The following is a 15,680-nucleotide window of genomic DNA, read 5'->3' on the forward strand; positions in this document are numbered from 1 at the left end:
CTGGCACATTCGTGTGATGTACCTTAAAGTGTATCACGTGCAGAAAAGGTCAACATTATATGTGGAAGCTTAGCTTCTCTTCCAGCTTATTAATCTTGGAGACCAATATTATATGTGAATGATATGTATATTAATTGAAACCATTAACTTTTCTTATTTCTGTTTTCGCGCTACTTAAGAGTGATCTTGCTATTGGCTGACTACATCACGTGTCCTATGCTGTCATGAGCTGGCGAGATCACGTGACATGAGTGATGAGTGGCTTACAAAAGCGCATCGCTATCTCGATTTCAATGCTTCGGAAAGTAACATGTGGAATTTATACCTTCGTAATATGAAAATAAATATGCAGTGTACATATTGCTGCACATCAAACGTGTTTCAAAATGTGTCCCCCCCCCAAGTTTCCTTTTTTAAAGTGGCGGGAAATTCTACGTCAGTATATAAAACCATAAACATTCAAAGGATTGATGAGTTTTACAGTGCCAAGGAATAGTATACAGTCACTTAACATGGAAAAAGTGTATTTTCGCCCGGGAGAAAGTGTATTTTTAACCGGGAAATCTGTGAAAAACCCAGAAACTTTTTTTCCTTGTCCACATAGACACCCTGTAATAGTGTCATGCTGACAAACATACAGTGTATCAGTAAACTTTTAGGGATGAAATGGAGTGGCTCTAAAATTGTGACAGCCATTATGTATCTGATGCCCAGTTCTGTGATTCAGATGATTTCAGACAAGTTGTACTCTGAGATATCTCAGCTTGAGATCCATAAAATATGACAAGCATCTGAGTTTATATAAAAAATATGTTTATAGGAAAAAAAAGTAGCATTTATAATTACTATTAAAAACAATCTTGATCACGATTTATTTAACAAGGTGACCGGTTTCGACCACTACTGTGGCCATCTTCAGACCATTGAGTAGGAACCTCTTTCTGTTGGAGATTCTCCAACAGAAAGATGTTCCTACTCAATGGTCTGAAGATGACCACAGTAGTGGTCGAAACCGGTCACCTTGTTAAATAAATTGTGATCAAGACTGTTTTTAATAGTAATTATTTATAAGACATTGATCACTGCTGTTCCCTTAATGCATTCAAAAGTAATCAAAGTAGCATTTGTATGGAGATTTAAAAACATATAGAACATGGTTAAAATACAGACACAAACTTATATTTGTTACTGGACTTTACATCGGGAATCAATGCAATACAACTCTTTTGTTTAGATTCCATCAAAATTAATCCATTCTAGAATGCTGTTGAACAAACAGACAATACATTTTTAAGTGTCTCATGAATGCATCCTGATGTAATTCTGCTGTTGCTCCCTGTATAAAGCAGAATTAAATTTTGTGAAGTCTGGTTTGTTTTCATCAGGAACAGCATGCTCCATGACTGTATTAATAAGATCCAAGAAGGAGAAAGAGCAGTATCAGTCACAAATTTTTAATCTGTTTATTGCAGAGGGATTTCAGCTATTGCGTAGCTATCTTCAGTGCAATTATATCCAATTCATTACAGCCTATCATAGATAAAATCACACATGGTACCACTTGATATTACTGATAACAAACAATGAAACTTATGACAGATGCTGCCCTTCTTCCTATCTTTGATTTTATGAATTGTTACAACACATTTGTTGTTGTTAGTGGTCATTATTTAATGCAGTATAGTCACCATATATTAGTTCTTTGAGATCATTGTTTTACCACTGTTGTACAAGGCACAGCTAAGAAGTTTGGCAAATGGTCTCAAAAAATATAGGGAACAGGAATTACAAAGTACCTTTACTGACCTTCAAAGTAATCACCATTTGCCACCACGCATATCCGACATTGATTGTAAAGCTGTAGGATGCTGTCAGTAAACACTTCTTGTTGGAAGTGCTCAAAGAACTGTTGTCATGAATTCTTGGATATCTGCATCATTACAGCAGATGAGACCTCGTGCTACCTATATAATCTGGAGACCAAGTGACAGTCAATGACATGATGTTCATCGTCTTTGCCACCTCCGTCAGGTAGAAATTGATGATGGGTCGAGCCCCATCAGCTTTGTGATAATCTTAGATTTTTTCAGATGACTTTGTTTTGTGAGGTAGATGGCGAAAAGCATAGCATTGACAGTCTCTTGGTCTCCAGATCGTATTGGTGGCATGAGGCCTCTTCTCTTGTAATGAGGTGCCAAAAATGTGTGACCACAGTGCTTTGAGCAATTCCACAAGAAGCATTTACAGACAGTTTCCAACAGCTTTACAACCAATGTCACAAATGTTTTGTAGCTAATGGTTATTATTTGTAAGTCTTGTTTCCTTTATTTTCGGAGACCATTAACTGATTAACTGAACGTTTCACATGTGCTTTGTATAATGGCAGATTTTGTGAACCATCCACACACTTTCCCTGTACACCATAGTACCCTAGTCTTGAAAACATTGGAAACCAGGATGTTACCAAAATTCTTTTATTATACAGGGAGAAGAAAAAATGGCACACTTAGCAGTTGGCATTGTGATTCCTCATCCCAGTTCAAGACAAAAATGAATCTAGTAAAACATAGTCCTACCAATAGGTTTAATAGAAATGCAATTTAAAAAATGAGGCTCTGGTACTGCTGTAACTGCATGCAGTGTGGCCAAGAACAAGTGGAGCTGTCCCATTAGCTCAGTGAAATGAAGCAATGCCGCGGGGAACAGATATGCAGACTCTGTGATGTTTGAGTTGTGTTTGCACCGAACTTTTTTTTTTTTTTTTTTTTTTTTTTTCAAATTAAGGCATCTAATTGTATCAAATTTACACCTCCGCAATGTGCTATCTTGTGTATTTCTTTCTGTTGCTGTTACATTTATTTAAACATTATGGCATATCATGAACTTCTTACGTACGTGAACGACCACTTGTGTTTCATCCATGACAAAAAAAAGGGCCAATAGAAAATAATAATGGACACAGTAACTTTGTCTGTATCCAATGAAGTACAAAAAACACAAGAGGTAGACTACACTAGACTGCATATAATCTAAATGCAATAACTCCATTCTGTACGTTTGACATCTATGCTTATCTTCACAAAGCCAGTACATAAATGTACAAGCAGTGTTCATTTTAGAGATGCTCAAAGCAACCACCTTGCATTTGCAAACACTTCGGCACTTGTTGGATCATACTTTACTGGACCCTATACCTGTATTCACCATTGCCAAAATGGCATGCATGCAAGCTATTAGCTTGTGTACATCTATGGCTGGAGTACTATAACTTGTTCCTTGTCCTCACAAATAAATATCTAGTGGATTAAGATCCAGGGACCGTGGATGCCAGAACATTGGACCTCCACGACCAGTCCACTTTCCTGTAAACGCTTCATTAAAATAGTTAGTTACATTAATTCCAAAGTGTGGGAGTGCACCACCATGCTGAAACCATAGCTGTAGCCAAACACCAAATGGAATGTTTTCTAATGCATCAGTCTTTGAGATACCTGGAACTGCCTTGTAATATAACTGGTACTTCACCGAGGCATTTAGTGAACAGTTTTAAGAATCACTTCCTGTGCATGTGGAGTATATCTAGTCCTTGGATGACCTCTGTCCATTACTTGTGGATGAAGATTACTGATTTCTCGAAGATGTTGCTCCAGGTTACGAAAAATGCTCTTATTGAAATGGGACCTTTGTGGGTACTGTACAGCATACGCATGAACCGCACGAGCTTGGTTATCAGATGCACCCAGCATCAAAAGCATATCAACATATTCATCATCTTTGTAGTCCATTGGGAAGCCGCCCTACGTGAACTGCACAAGAACAGTTATGGTTTTGCATTGCATGGTTAGTAGACACATGCATGCAGTTTAATGGATCCCAGTGTCATGTGATAGACTATTGTCTTGGGAAAAAATGACGCCCTGCTTATAAATAATGAAAACTAGAGAAAAGACATCTAAAAAAATAAAAAAATAAACCTGGTGAGGATTTGAACCATAACTACATGTTGGATGTAGGTTGATATGTTGTAGCGGTCTACTCAGTGAGTTACAATAGTTTGTACGGTAGTGCAGTGTGGTACACATTTCTCTGTATATTCCAATGCGTTGTGTGATGTGACAGTGTTGCAAGCTCCTCATTTTTGTTCATATGTTTTCAAAATGCATCCTCCAATATGATTTTATTAGATAAACCTTTGTCCTGAATGTGGATGAGGAAACGTATGCTGTCACTGACATAAAAGTACCTCTCTCTCTCTCTCTCTCTCTCTCTCTCTCTCTCTCTCTCTCTCTCTCTCTCCTCTCTCTCTCTCTCTCTCTCTCTCTCTCTCTCTCTCTCTCTCACCCCCCTCCCCCCCCCCCCCCCCACCGCCAGCACCAGCACCACCATCACCACCACAACCAGTATGACGTATATTTCAACCTCAGGTCACGAAATGGTATCATTACTGTCTTGACTTAGCAAATCATCTGTAGACGATGTGTTTAAAAAGAAAAAATAACAAAATCAAACTTATATATATAAGAGAGAGAGTGTGTGTGTGTGTGTGTGTGTGTGTGTGTGTGTGTGTGTGTGTGTACAAGCATATAAAACTTGGTTTGTAATTTATTTTCCTGACATTATACTATCCATATTTTTCTTTTTAACACATCATCTGATGATGACCTGCTAAGAAACTGAAATCAGCAATGATACCACTTGGGTGTTCTAAGGCTGAAATATATAATAGAAACAATGTTTTTCACAAATGGTTACCATATTTTCTCATAAGGCAATATGCCTAGTTTGTACAGTGTGATAACTAACTTCTGTGATCGGACACTATTAATTTTACATTTGTTGTCTGCCCTTCATACTGTAGAAAAAAACGAGGGACTAATTAATAACCATTAAAGTCTCACAATTATTATTTGGAGGTTATGTTTCAGCTTTGAACATGAACATCTGAATGTTTGTTATTTCTGTGTGTGTTTCTCGATCGATCTGTGTTCAGTTTTTCAAGGCCTATCCACTGTGCCAACTTATAACTAAATCTGAGGGGGGTGCGATGGGGATGTTCCCTTGTTAGAACCATAGTACACAGATTCCATTGCTGACAACAGCACAAGAGGGAGGTGAATACTGCATCATGATGGATGGAACTTATTGTCACCACTGTCTGCCATTAGCAGCTTGGAGAAGGGAAGGGAGCGTTTGCCTGGAGCAGTGCAGAATTCCTCTAGTTGTGTCAGGTCTTTGTTGGTCACTGCCGGTCACCGTAGGTGGCCACGTGTTGTCTCCTGCCGGCGACGCTACGACAGCACACTCCCGGGCCTCTGTCGGCAGCGGCAAGCTCAGTTGGGAGCACAGGTGGTCGCACTGAAAGCGTCTACTCACCTAACTCCGGGCGATTGCGCCTCTCTCGAACCTGACCAAGTACTTAGGACGGCGCTGCGCGCTGCCGGAACCTGAGAGGGTTTCGATGTCTTTGTTGGTCATATTTTTTGAAGAGATTATGGGTATTTAACTGGTATCTTCTGCCCAGAAAACTTGGTATCTCTCATCATTGCACATTATTCTTTATTTTATTGCTTTGCTTCTATGAGCTGAAATAAAAATTGTCCTGTTGTACTTGGGTATTCATTTATTACTTCACAATCTTGAATATTCATTTTGGAATCCTCTTTCACTATTTTGTCAACAGAAGTAATTTCATAATTCCTTGTTTTTTTTATATATAATCTTATTAATTTTGTGTCTCTCACAAGTGTAAGAATTTGCGAGGAACTGTGAATGGAGAGGGGATGGGAAAAATACATTATTAAATATGTTATTATCCCTTTTCCTACCTCCTTTTTGACATCTCCCATGTGTCCATTTTGTAAGTACTAAGAGCACTCTTTTCTGTAAATGCTGAAGTTGAATAAATAGACATATCCATGAAGCATTTACTTTGTGCCATTTATTATTTCTATAGTATTAATGTTTTGAGTTGTTGCAAAGACATAATGTGTTTTACATCTACATCTATGAGAATTATGTTCTAGAAATACTCTTCAGCAACTGTATTTTGGGCTGCATAATTATCCTGGTTGACATTTAATACTATAAATAGTCCATTTGTGTTTCATGTGTGTGCTCTTTAACCAATGTAAATGTGAGAATGTTATTTGAATTACACATTTTTTCCCATGCCACATATATTCAAGAAATGTAATAAAACCACAACCATTGTGGCTGTTAATACAGACAAAGAGATAATTCTCTTGTCTTTGGTGTTTTAACTACTGTAAATACTTTCATGTAGGAATTTGACACCCATATAACATTACAGTTATGTATCATACTTTTGGTGTTCAAATGCTGTAGTCCAGAATGTGGGCCAATATAAAGAAATGAGATTAATAGAAAAGTGTCCTAATTAAAACATACTAGTCCAAATTTCAGATATAACAATTTTTCATCATTGTGTTAAATTATGGACACCATTATTAGTATTATTATTATTTTCTTTTCTTTGTTTTTATTTGTTGTGGCAAAAAGTTAAGTAAATGTATTGTGTTTAAAACTATTGCACCTCCATAGTTTTGTAGGTTCCCATACTTCATTATCAGCAGGGCATTGTTTTAAGGTGTCATTTTGTTTGTAAAAATCGATTAAGGTCTTTTACGTTTATGAAGCATTCCGCTTTAGAAATTACACTAGTGACTGTAATGCATTGATTTGGAATGAAGCAATGGGTGCTGTGGCAAAATAAAGCTACTCCTGCTCACTTCGCACTCAAAATTGTTGTCAGATGTTGAAGAGGGAAGAAAACAATGCAACTGGCTATGGAGTTTGATCTTTAGTTTGTTAAGAAGATAGTGTCAGAATAAAATTAATGTGAGCCAGACTAACCAGTCTGTAAAAAGAAATATAAGAGATATGGCTGCTGGTTGTATTGTTTTCTTTTTGGGCACTTTTCAGCCATAAAGTCATCAGGTTAAAAAGCTAGAAAGTGCTTACTGATATTTGTTGCTGTAAATCACAAGGCACTGGGAAATAAATATTTGATATCACTAATATGTCCAACTAATAGTAAGTGCATAGCTATTTGGCAAAAAGTAATAAGTAAAAAATTACTTGCATAACAGCTTCTTTTATGTCTAATTTTATTTAAAACTACATTCGTAGGTTTGAGTGAAGGGGGCCTTCAGCACTCAAGTCAAACTGCCAGAGAAATTATAAAGTGAGTAAAGATTATTTCCAAACATGGAATAAGTTAGACTTGATTAATTGACTAATGTAAGTTTAAAAAATGTTATCAAGAGAAGGGTATAGTTTGGTAGCTGGAACATTTGTACACTATGTGGCCAAAAGTGTTCAAGCATCCCATTAAATGTGGTCTTTGTGAAACCAGATTAAGATATATATGTGAAAGCATGATGTGTTACCATCAGAGATGTGTCTTCTATGTGAATGAGCCAAAGAACAGACTGGCACCCGTAAGTTTAGAAATTCTGTTAGAAAGGATTACCAGGTGGCCGGCTCCACTGTTAGCCATGTTATTTAACAGTGAAAGCATTAAGAAAACAATGAACCCAGTCATCAGTACTGTAAGCCTTTAAAACTAGCTGATAAGGACTGAAGAGTTAAATTGCACTCTAAGAGCCAATTGTCAGACCTCTCTATCACCTATTGCTAAGAACTTCTGTTACAGTTCAGTTTCAGAGACCAGTGACAGAATTATTATTTGAGTGGTTATGGGATCCAGTTTTCTTGCAGATGCTACTGGCAAGTAACCACTAATCATAAGATTTAAAATGTTACTCCTCTTAAGTTGCTGCAGGTAATGCTATCACATGTAGTAAATGGATACTTTATGAAGAGATATGGCACTCTAATTTGTACACCTTACTGGTACCTGAAAAATGGCTTTTAAGTGATTGTTTTGTAATAGTAGTGAAATTTGGTTTGGGGCTGCTCTTCTTGGCTTGGGCCATTGAGCATGTTTTAGTCAGTGGCAAAATGAAGGCAGTTGCTTATGAAAGCAAGCTTCACACATTTTGATAATAGCATGGAATAAGAAATTTTTAGTTATAGTGTATAGTACCTCAAAGGACCATTGCTGAATCCATCAAAAATATTTCAGATGAATGAGAGAGTCAGTTGCACGTCAGAACAGTTTGCCCGAAATCTGAAAAATCACCAAATACTATGAAACTTCCTGGCAGATTAAAACTGTGTGCCCGACCGAGACTCGAACTCGGGACCTTTGCCTTGAGCAGAAGTAAAGCTGTGAGTACCGGGCGTGAGTCGTGCTTCGGTAGCTCAGTTGGTAGAGCACTTGCCCGCGAAAGGCAAAGGTCCCGAGTTCGAGTCTCGGTCGGGCACACAGTTTTAATCTGCCAGGAAGTTTCATATCAGCGCACACTCCGCTGCAGAGTGAAAATATCATTCTGGAACCAAATACTATGTTTGATGATGTATTAGAGAGCAGCATCCCATAAAGTTAAGTATTGCAGTAGCAGGTGAAAGAGAGCCTACATGCAATTAACTACAGGGTTGAAGTGTTTTAAACAAACAGCAGTGCGTGTCCAGGAACTTTTGGCCACATAGTATATGCCCCAACTAAGTAAATAATTAGGTTTAACATGAGAATTATTGCTTTTCACTTCTTTTAAGAAGCTAGAATATAAATATCAAAAACAGCTTATTAATTTACCATTGCTTCACCATATTTCAAAGTGCTGAGAGAGTGTCATTGTCATAGATATTTGGAAGCACAGTGTTTCAGTACAATTGTAACATCACAGTTGTGCAGATGACATTGATTATATTTTCTTCACAATGAGCATACACAACTTTAGAACAATTCTGATGGATTACCTATATCTGAGCTTCACTTATTGCCTTGAATTTTTCCCGTGAAAGCTGTCAAAGCTAGCTGTCAAGTTAAAATGGCTTTCAGAGTTGTGCTTTCATGATGTTTGCAGTAAAACTGTAGACGTATCTGAACGTAGTTAAAATTAGCTTCTGCTGATGTGTTGCTATTGAAAAAGAAAATTAAATTTGTGGCAAAATAGCTCTGCTTTTGTGTGTGCGTGTGTATATTTTCTGCTCTTCCTCCCCTAATGTTGCATGTACATTGCATGCTTCATTATGGAATTGTACAAAGTTCATGAAGCAAATTTCTTGAAAGTTCATTAGTCTGAATGTTATGTTGTGATATTTTACATGACAAAGAAAGTGTGCCTTAAACAACATTCAATATTGATATTATTAATTTTTACAAAGTCATTACAATTTTACTTGGAAGAGAAAAAGATCTGGTATAGGTGTACCAAAAATATGTATTGATATTTGGCCTGAGCTTTTCTGCAGAAATTTGTAAGTGTTCTAGATATTAGATAATTATTACCTGATCATAGTTAATTGATGATTTTTTTTCGCAGCAACAATAGCGGTGGGTAACTGATTCTGTTTTTAATCACAATGAAAAATCTAAAAAATACAGCAAATGTTTTCATATTTGTTTTCCATTAAAACAAATTGTTTGACAATTAAGACAAGAGCTTTACATTTGATTGAGAAAGTGACCTGTTTACAGTTTCAGAATTGATTCCCATTGATGCAGGAATGTTAGTTCGTGTTTAGTTCATGTTTAAGTAATTTGCACTGATATGATATGTACGATGTACTGACTTAATGACTAAACATAACCATTACTGCAGTGAAAGTGTTGAGTGCTTTCAAACAAACGTGCATTCTTTTTAAGGGTGCACACACACATTGCTTCATTGTCTTGACACTGTTTCAGATCAATGCAGTTTGTGTGTACGTGCTCACAACAAAATCAAAAATTTGCAAAACCAGCCATCAAGTTGCAATTCTTGTTTATAGCCCCATCTACCACTCTGTGCTGCCATTGTACACTAAGCGGTTATTTGCATGTATTACACTGTTTGTATTCCACACAGAATTTTCCAATATAATCATACTAGCTTCAGCGTGACAGAATAGTGACCCAACCTTCCACATTTACTTTCAACAGAACTGCGTAACTAGTGATATTTAAATAACAACTAAAACTAAAACAAAAGTAAAATCATAAGTTACTGTGTCTCCCTTCTATGAGTGATAAAACTTTGAAAGTAACACAGTATTCAACTTACTCAGTCACTTTTGGAGTTCCTCATTATTTTTCATATTTTATGTTCACTGTCAGTAAATATCCTTCAAGTAATTTGAAACAGCACGTGAGCAGTCATTGTTTGAATCAACTATATCATAAAAATAAGAATAAAAATATATTCAGAAATAACTGAGAAAAGACACCTGGTGATCCTTAAGTGAGCTACCCTCTATAGCCCTATACGTCACAGACTGTGTTTTTCTGCACTCACTCTCTGAGGCCATTTCTGATGATATGCTACTATATCCCCCCCCCCCCCCCTGTACCCCTATACTCTCCTTCTCCTTATATCACCAACCCTACAATGTTTCGCTGTTGGTTGTATTATCACCTTTGTTTACTGTTGACACATATTGAGGTCTGCAAGACAGTGCCTCATGATCTTTGTGTCTGTTTTCTTCAGCATAGTAGAAAATGAATTTGCAGAAACGTGTCAATTTTAATGATCCTAAGATTGATGGAATTGGTAGTTGGTGGATGGAGGAAGATGTCAGTGATACAGATAAAAAAATATATGAAAAAGACCACGATTTTACAATAGCCAGTGATCACAGTTTTGTGGGTGGAGGATCAAACAGAAGAAGAACTTCAGGACAATGATATGGGGACATTTCTTTTTCTCCAACTTAGTGTTAGTTAAAATTAAATATGTTCTTATTGCTAAATAAAGAAAAATGTAGGTCCCAGCACTGAATGTTAGTTTTGCAGACTTTGTTTTTTTACCGGTCGAGTATAATTTTTGCATGGAAGTTTAAATCCTGGAATTTAGTTTTATGTGAAAATTTACTTGTTATAGAGGTACTATAATTTTTCATACGTAATCCATTTCTCTGACAGTTCGTTTAAATGTACTGTTTAAAAAATGACGCAGAAGGATGCAATTTTGTGTGATAAAAGGTAGAATATGGCAGGCTGTATTTAGTGCAGCAAACTCAATAAGAAGTATTTAAACAACAGTAAATATTTGTAAAATGAAAGGTTATTTAGCTTAAATTAAAAATTTCAGTTGATTTGCACCTTAAATCTTGATTTGAACATAGATGTCTTACAGATTGCATCTCATTGTATACATTGCATAAGTCACCTCATGAGCTACGGAATCATGTGATGTACTGAAAAGAGTGCTAGGCCTTTGTGTCATATTGTGAATGTGTTGACTATTGCTCAGCATTTGTGTAGCGCTGTCTTCTTGTAACATCAGTGGCAAAGTCTAGAGATAGAGAGTGGCATACGAAAGGTATCACCTCAACATAGAGTTGTTTTGGGAAACAACAGAAAACCTAGATATGAGTAATTTGGAAATTAATTCTCTGAGGCATTTGAAACTGTCATTTTTTCATTGTTTTTTATTTTTGTATTTTTTTTCTTGCTTAACTAAATGAACTCTTTCATTCATATGCAGATATGTTTCATAAGTTTATTCTTTCCAGGTGATAACATATGGAGGATCAGTTCGAACAAGAACAGAATCATTAGAGAACTTGCAGCAGGAAAGACAAAGTGGATCTGGTGGATCAGTTGGTGCTGGACGTGCTGTAGAAAATACTTACAGCTTTGTCTAATGCAATATAACAATGGACTGTGAGCGTCTGAATCTTCTTCCTCTGCATTCTGATACCTGCTACTGAGTTATCTTTTTTGTTGATACAAAAGTGTACCGTTAATTGTCACAAAGTTTCTTTGTGAAGTGTTTTAGTTATGCAGTGTTCCTTGTCAGATATCTGAGATGAGAGGTATCTGCTCCTTAGTGGAGTAAACTCAGCGGTGTGTATTTGGCTAGTTAAAATTGTGTGCTGGACCTTTGAGCCTGTAGAAGACATGCTTGTACAGTGGAATTGGTTTTCCAATAGAGGCATGGACACTGGCCTTGCACATCATTTTAACTTGTCACAAGTGTATAACCGAAATGTATATATCAATTTTGCTTTGGCCGCATATGCCCAATACCTGGTTTTTGTGCTGTGGTTGCATTTTAAAAAGAAGTTTCATGCAGCTCTGTTATTTGTAAATTAATTTATATAGGTATGGTAATGTGGTACAATAATTATTTTGTCAACACACATCAACAACAACAAAAAATTGGTCCGCCTCCGTAGCGCAGCGGTAGCTTTAGCGCCTATCACACGAAGGGGCCCGGGTTCGATTCCCGGCAGGGGACTGGGTGTTGTGTGTCCTTCATCATCATTTTCATCATCATTAACATGCAAGTCGGCGAAGTGGCGTCAACTAAAAAGACTTACAACACGGCGGCCGAACCCCGAAGGGGATATCCCGGCCTATAAATGCCATACGATCATTTCATTTCAACAAAAAATTGTGACTGAGGAAATAGAGCATTAAGATTGTTTTCATCATATCACTCGATACATCTTTTGTGGGAACATATTGGCTCAGAGCATTGAAGATAGAATTTATTTAGGAGTGTCAGTGGTGCATGTAAGCTACTGCATTAATTAACCCAGGAAGAAATGAAACCAACAGTATCGGTGAATGTTATTTAAGTTAATTGGTGTATATGTATATTTGTGTGAGCTGCTATTTCTTGCCCAAACAGTATCTGAATAGTTGGTTTCCCACTGTTCTCTTTGCCCCCTCAGGACGGTAGTGGGGATTTAGGGAAAGTATTCATTTTGCACATTGTAATTTTTATGTTTTACAACTGCCTAAAAGTTGAGACATTACTGTCACAAGCAGTTACTTTGCATGTTTAATTAGCATTATTATGTAATATGTACAAACTGAGATAAAATGGTGCTAGATACTCAGCATTGCATTATTGTTCAAGAGTTTAACTCAGCTAAAGTAAGTTCATAATTAGTTTGATTGTGAATCTGGAAAATACTCGGACAGTGGACATTTGTTTCCATATTATTTTTATTGGAGGTAACAGGCTATATATAGAGCAGGTTTTAATAGTTAGAAGAATGAAAAAAAGAAATTGATAAGCACTGTCACAGTTTGCACTGACAAACATACACGATGTGACCTCTCATATTGACTGCAACCAACCAAAGAGATACAGATCTGTTCATTTGTTAAACATAAGTATTTCCACATTTTTAATTGCAATATATGCTTGAACAGCAGCACTGCATTGTTAATGTTTCCTTTGATTAGTAAATAAGTGTACTTTACTAGTTGCCACTTCTCATGGCATATTTATTAGACGAGAGAATGCAGTTGTACAGTGTGTTAATTTAATTTATTTTTTATACAAACAATCTATATTATACACTGATAAAAGTATGGTTCTACTTATGAAATTAACACATGCAGTAGCAGAGAAAGAAAAACAGGAAAGTCAGTGGATTCTGAAGGAATGGCACCATAAGATTTTTCTTTTACCAGACAAGGGGGGTAGATTTGGTATGTAGTAAAATGAAATACTGACATAAAATTATCCAAATCCTGAAAAAAATAGTTTAATGAATAATTATAAACACCTAGAAATTTGATCCTGCATTGTTAGGATTGAAAACCAATCTTGGATATTGCAAATTATGTGGACATCTGAGAAAAAAAAGAATGAAGATGATAAAAATTAAATAACTGAGTGTGTGGTAAGTGTTGTCTTAATATCACAGAATTTTCATACTTGACATGCCACAGTTTGGCTTGAAAAACAGTCTTTAACATTTTATTATTGTCCTACATTGTGTATTCTCATACTGTTTCCCACACTGTTGCCTCTTCATCACTTTCTCTTGAAGAAAGAAGTTTTGGTTCCTAAATTTTGGTATTTCATTTACTTCTTTTTTCCAACTGTGTTACTTCAATATCTAATTACACAAAGAACTGTTTTATCTGCATTTAGAACTTAATTTATATAATTGTGCATTTACTTCCAGTCACTGTAAATTTCAGCTTTGCACGTAAAGCTATTTTCATATTGGTCAGGATGATTATATGACTGGTGGTACACAACTTTACTGTTTTCTGAGGCACTGTTTCTTTCACTTCAGATAACACACACATTCATATTATTAATCATACTTGTTCCTAATACAAAACTATGTTGCTTTCGCATTCAAATTCACGTGTATATAGATAATCAAGTGAAGCTTTTAAACCGTTGATACATGAATACCATATACCAAAGCTATAAGGTTAAAAAAATGTAAAATGATGAACTCCTTTCTAAGTGGAGTCATCACTTGTCTGTGATGTGATATCAGTATCTGTTATGTCTATCCTTCAATATGCAAGAAAATGTTTTTCACCAATAAAACATTTTGCAGAGCTTGTTTTGACATGTGCTACATCATAAAGTAGCACTTAAATGATGTGAGTAAAATGATCAGTATTATGCTAATCTGGTGATTGCATTTGTATATATTTTGTAGATTACATACAAAAATGTGTTATCAGTGTATAAGTGTGTACAAGTGACTTGATAATGTTTAATTTTTTTAGAAGTATTTTGATACAGAATTCATAAAATCAAGAAAGTTTTATATGTGGTGTACATATAGCACAAAAAAATTATGTGAATTGTCACTTTGATTTTCGTGGTTCAGTAATTGTGAAACAAAAATTTTAGGCTGACCTTTATATTCGTTTGCAGTTTCTTCAGCCAGATGATTCTTTATTGATCATCACTATATAGAATGCCTATGATACAATAGGTAACTCATTAACAGTTTATGTAATAGTCACCTATTTGCCACATGTAAGATAAATGTGTATCTGCTAATGTGCGTCGTGATTTCTGTTGATATTAATGGGAAAAATGTATACAGTTAAACAATGACATTTACCAGCATAACTGTATAATTTTCTGTAATAGAGGACTGTTCAGTTGCTCATCCTAATCTAGTAAGTACAATACAATGTTACACAGTAGTCTAGAACAGGTATTTTGTCAATCTTCAGAGTGTAATCTGTTGATTCCATTTCAATGAAAGGTCATTATTATTTTTTTTAGGGAAAGGAAATTTTCATATAAGTTATGTAATTGATGTCCTGGATAATACAAGAAATTATTAGTTCATTATCAATGACTATTGCATATATTTGTTCTAAGAATTGAAAGCTGGGTGCTGTACTGCACAACTTAGTATTTGGCAGAAACCCATCTACATTTGTAAAGCAGAAGACACACATGCTACAGTATGAGTGAAATGTTTGTTGTTAATTGTTTGCAGAACATTATAAACTAATGTTACACTATACTCATATCGAGCAGTGACATTTATTGGTTTCTGTGGCTGTGTGTCTGCTTGACAGGTCCCCAGGGGTAGATTCGATTTTTAGAAACCATCTATATGTCGATGTAGGTTAAAGTACAAGATCGCACCCTGCAACCATTCACCTTAGTGGACCCTCATTTGCGAATAACCAGTGAAAAAAAAATTATAATTTCCCGTGAGCTTTAAAAATAGGTGTCTTTGAACAGACTTAAGGCATAGTGTAACGGTTAACGTGCTTTTCTCCTGTACAGAAGATTGTGGGTTTGAATTCCCTCAGGTGGTTTGAAATTTTTTAATCCTTATTGAAATGATTTTGATCATTATTTTCATTCAGTTATTTG

General features: G+C 35.9%; 1 protein-coding gene across 1 annotated transcript in view; it reads left to right on the forward strand.

The window, feature by feature from the left end:
- The window catches only part of LOC126100807 (SH2B adapter protein 2), a 95,531-nt gene extending 81,001 nt beyond the window's left edge, over nt 1–14,530 (forward strand). Inside the window, 1 exon segment of the mRNA XM_049911440.1 lies at nt 11,581–14,530. Within this exon segment, the coding sequence (XP_049767397.1) occupies nt 11,581–11,712 (132 nt within the window). The 3' untranslated portion in view covers nt 11,713–14,530.
- Nucleotides 14,531–15,680: the final 1,150 nt, after the last annotated feature.

The sequence above is a fragment of the Schistocerca cancellata genome, chromosome 9 (genome assembly GCF_023864275.1).
Source record: "Schistocerca cancellata isolate TAMUIC-IGC-003103 chromosome 9, iqSchCanc2.1, whole genome shotgun sequence".
Lineage (NCBI taxonomy): Eukaryota > Metazoa > Arthropoda > Insecta > Orthoptera > Acrididae > Schistocerca > Schistocerca cancellata.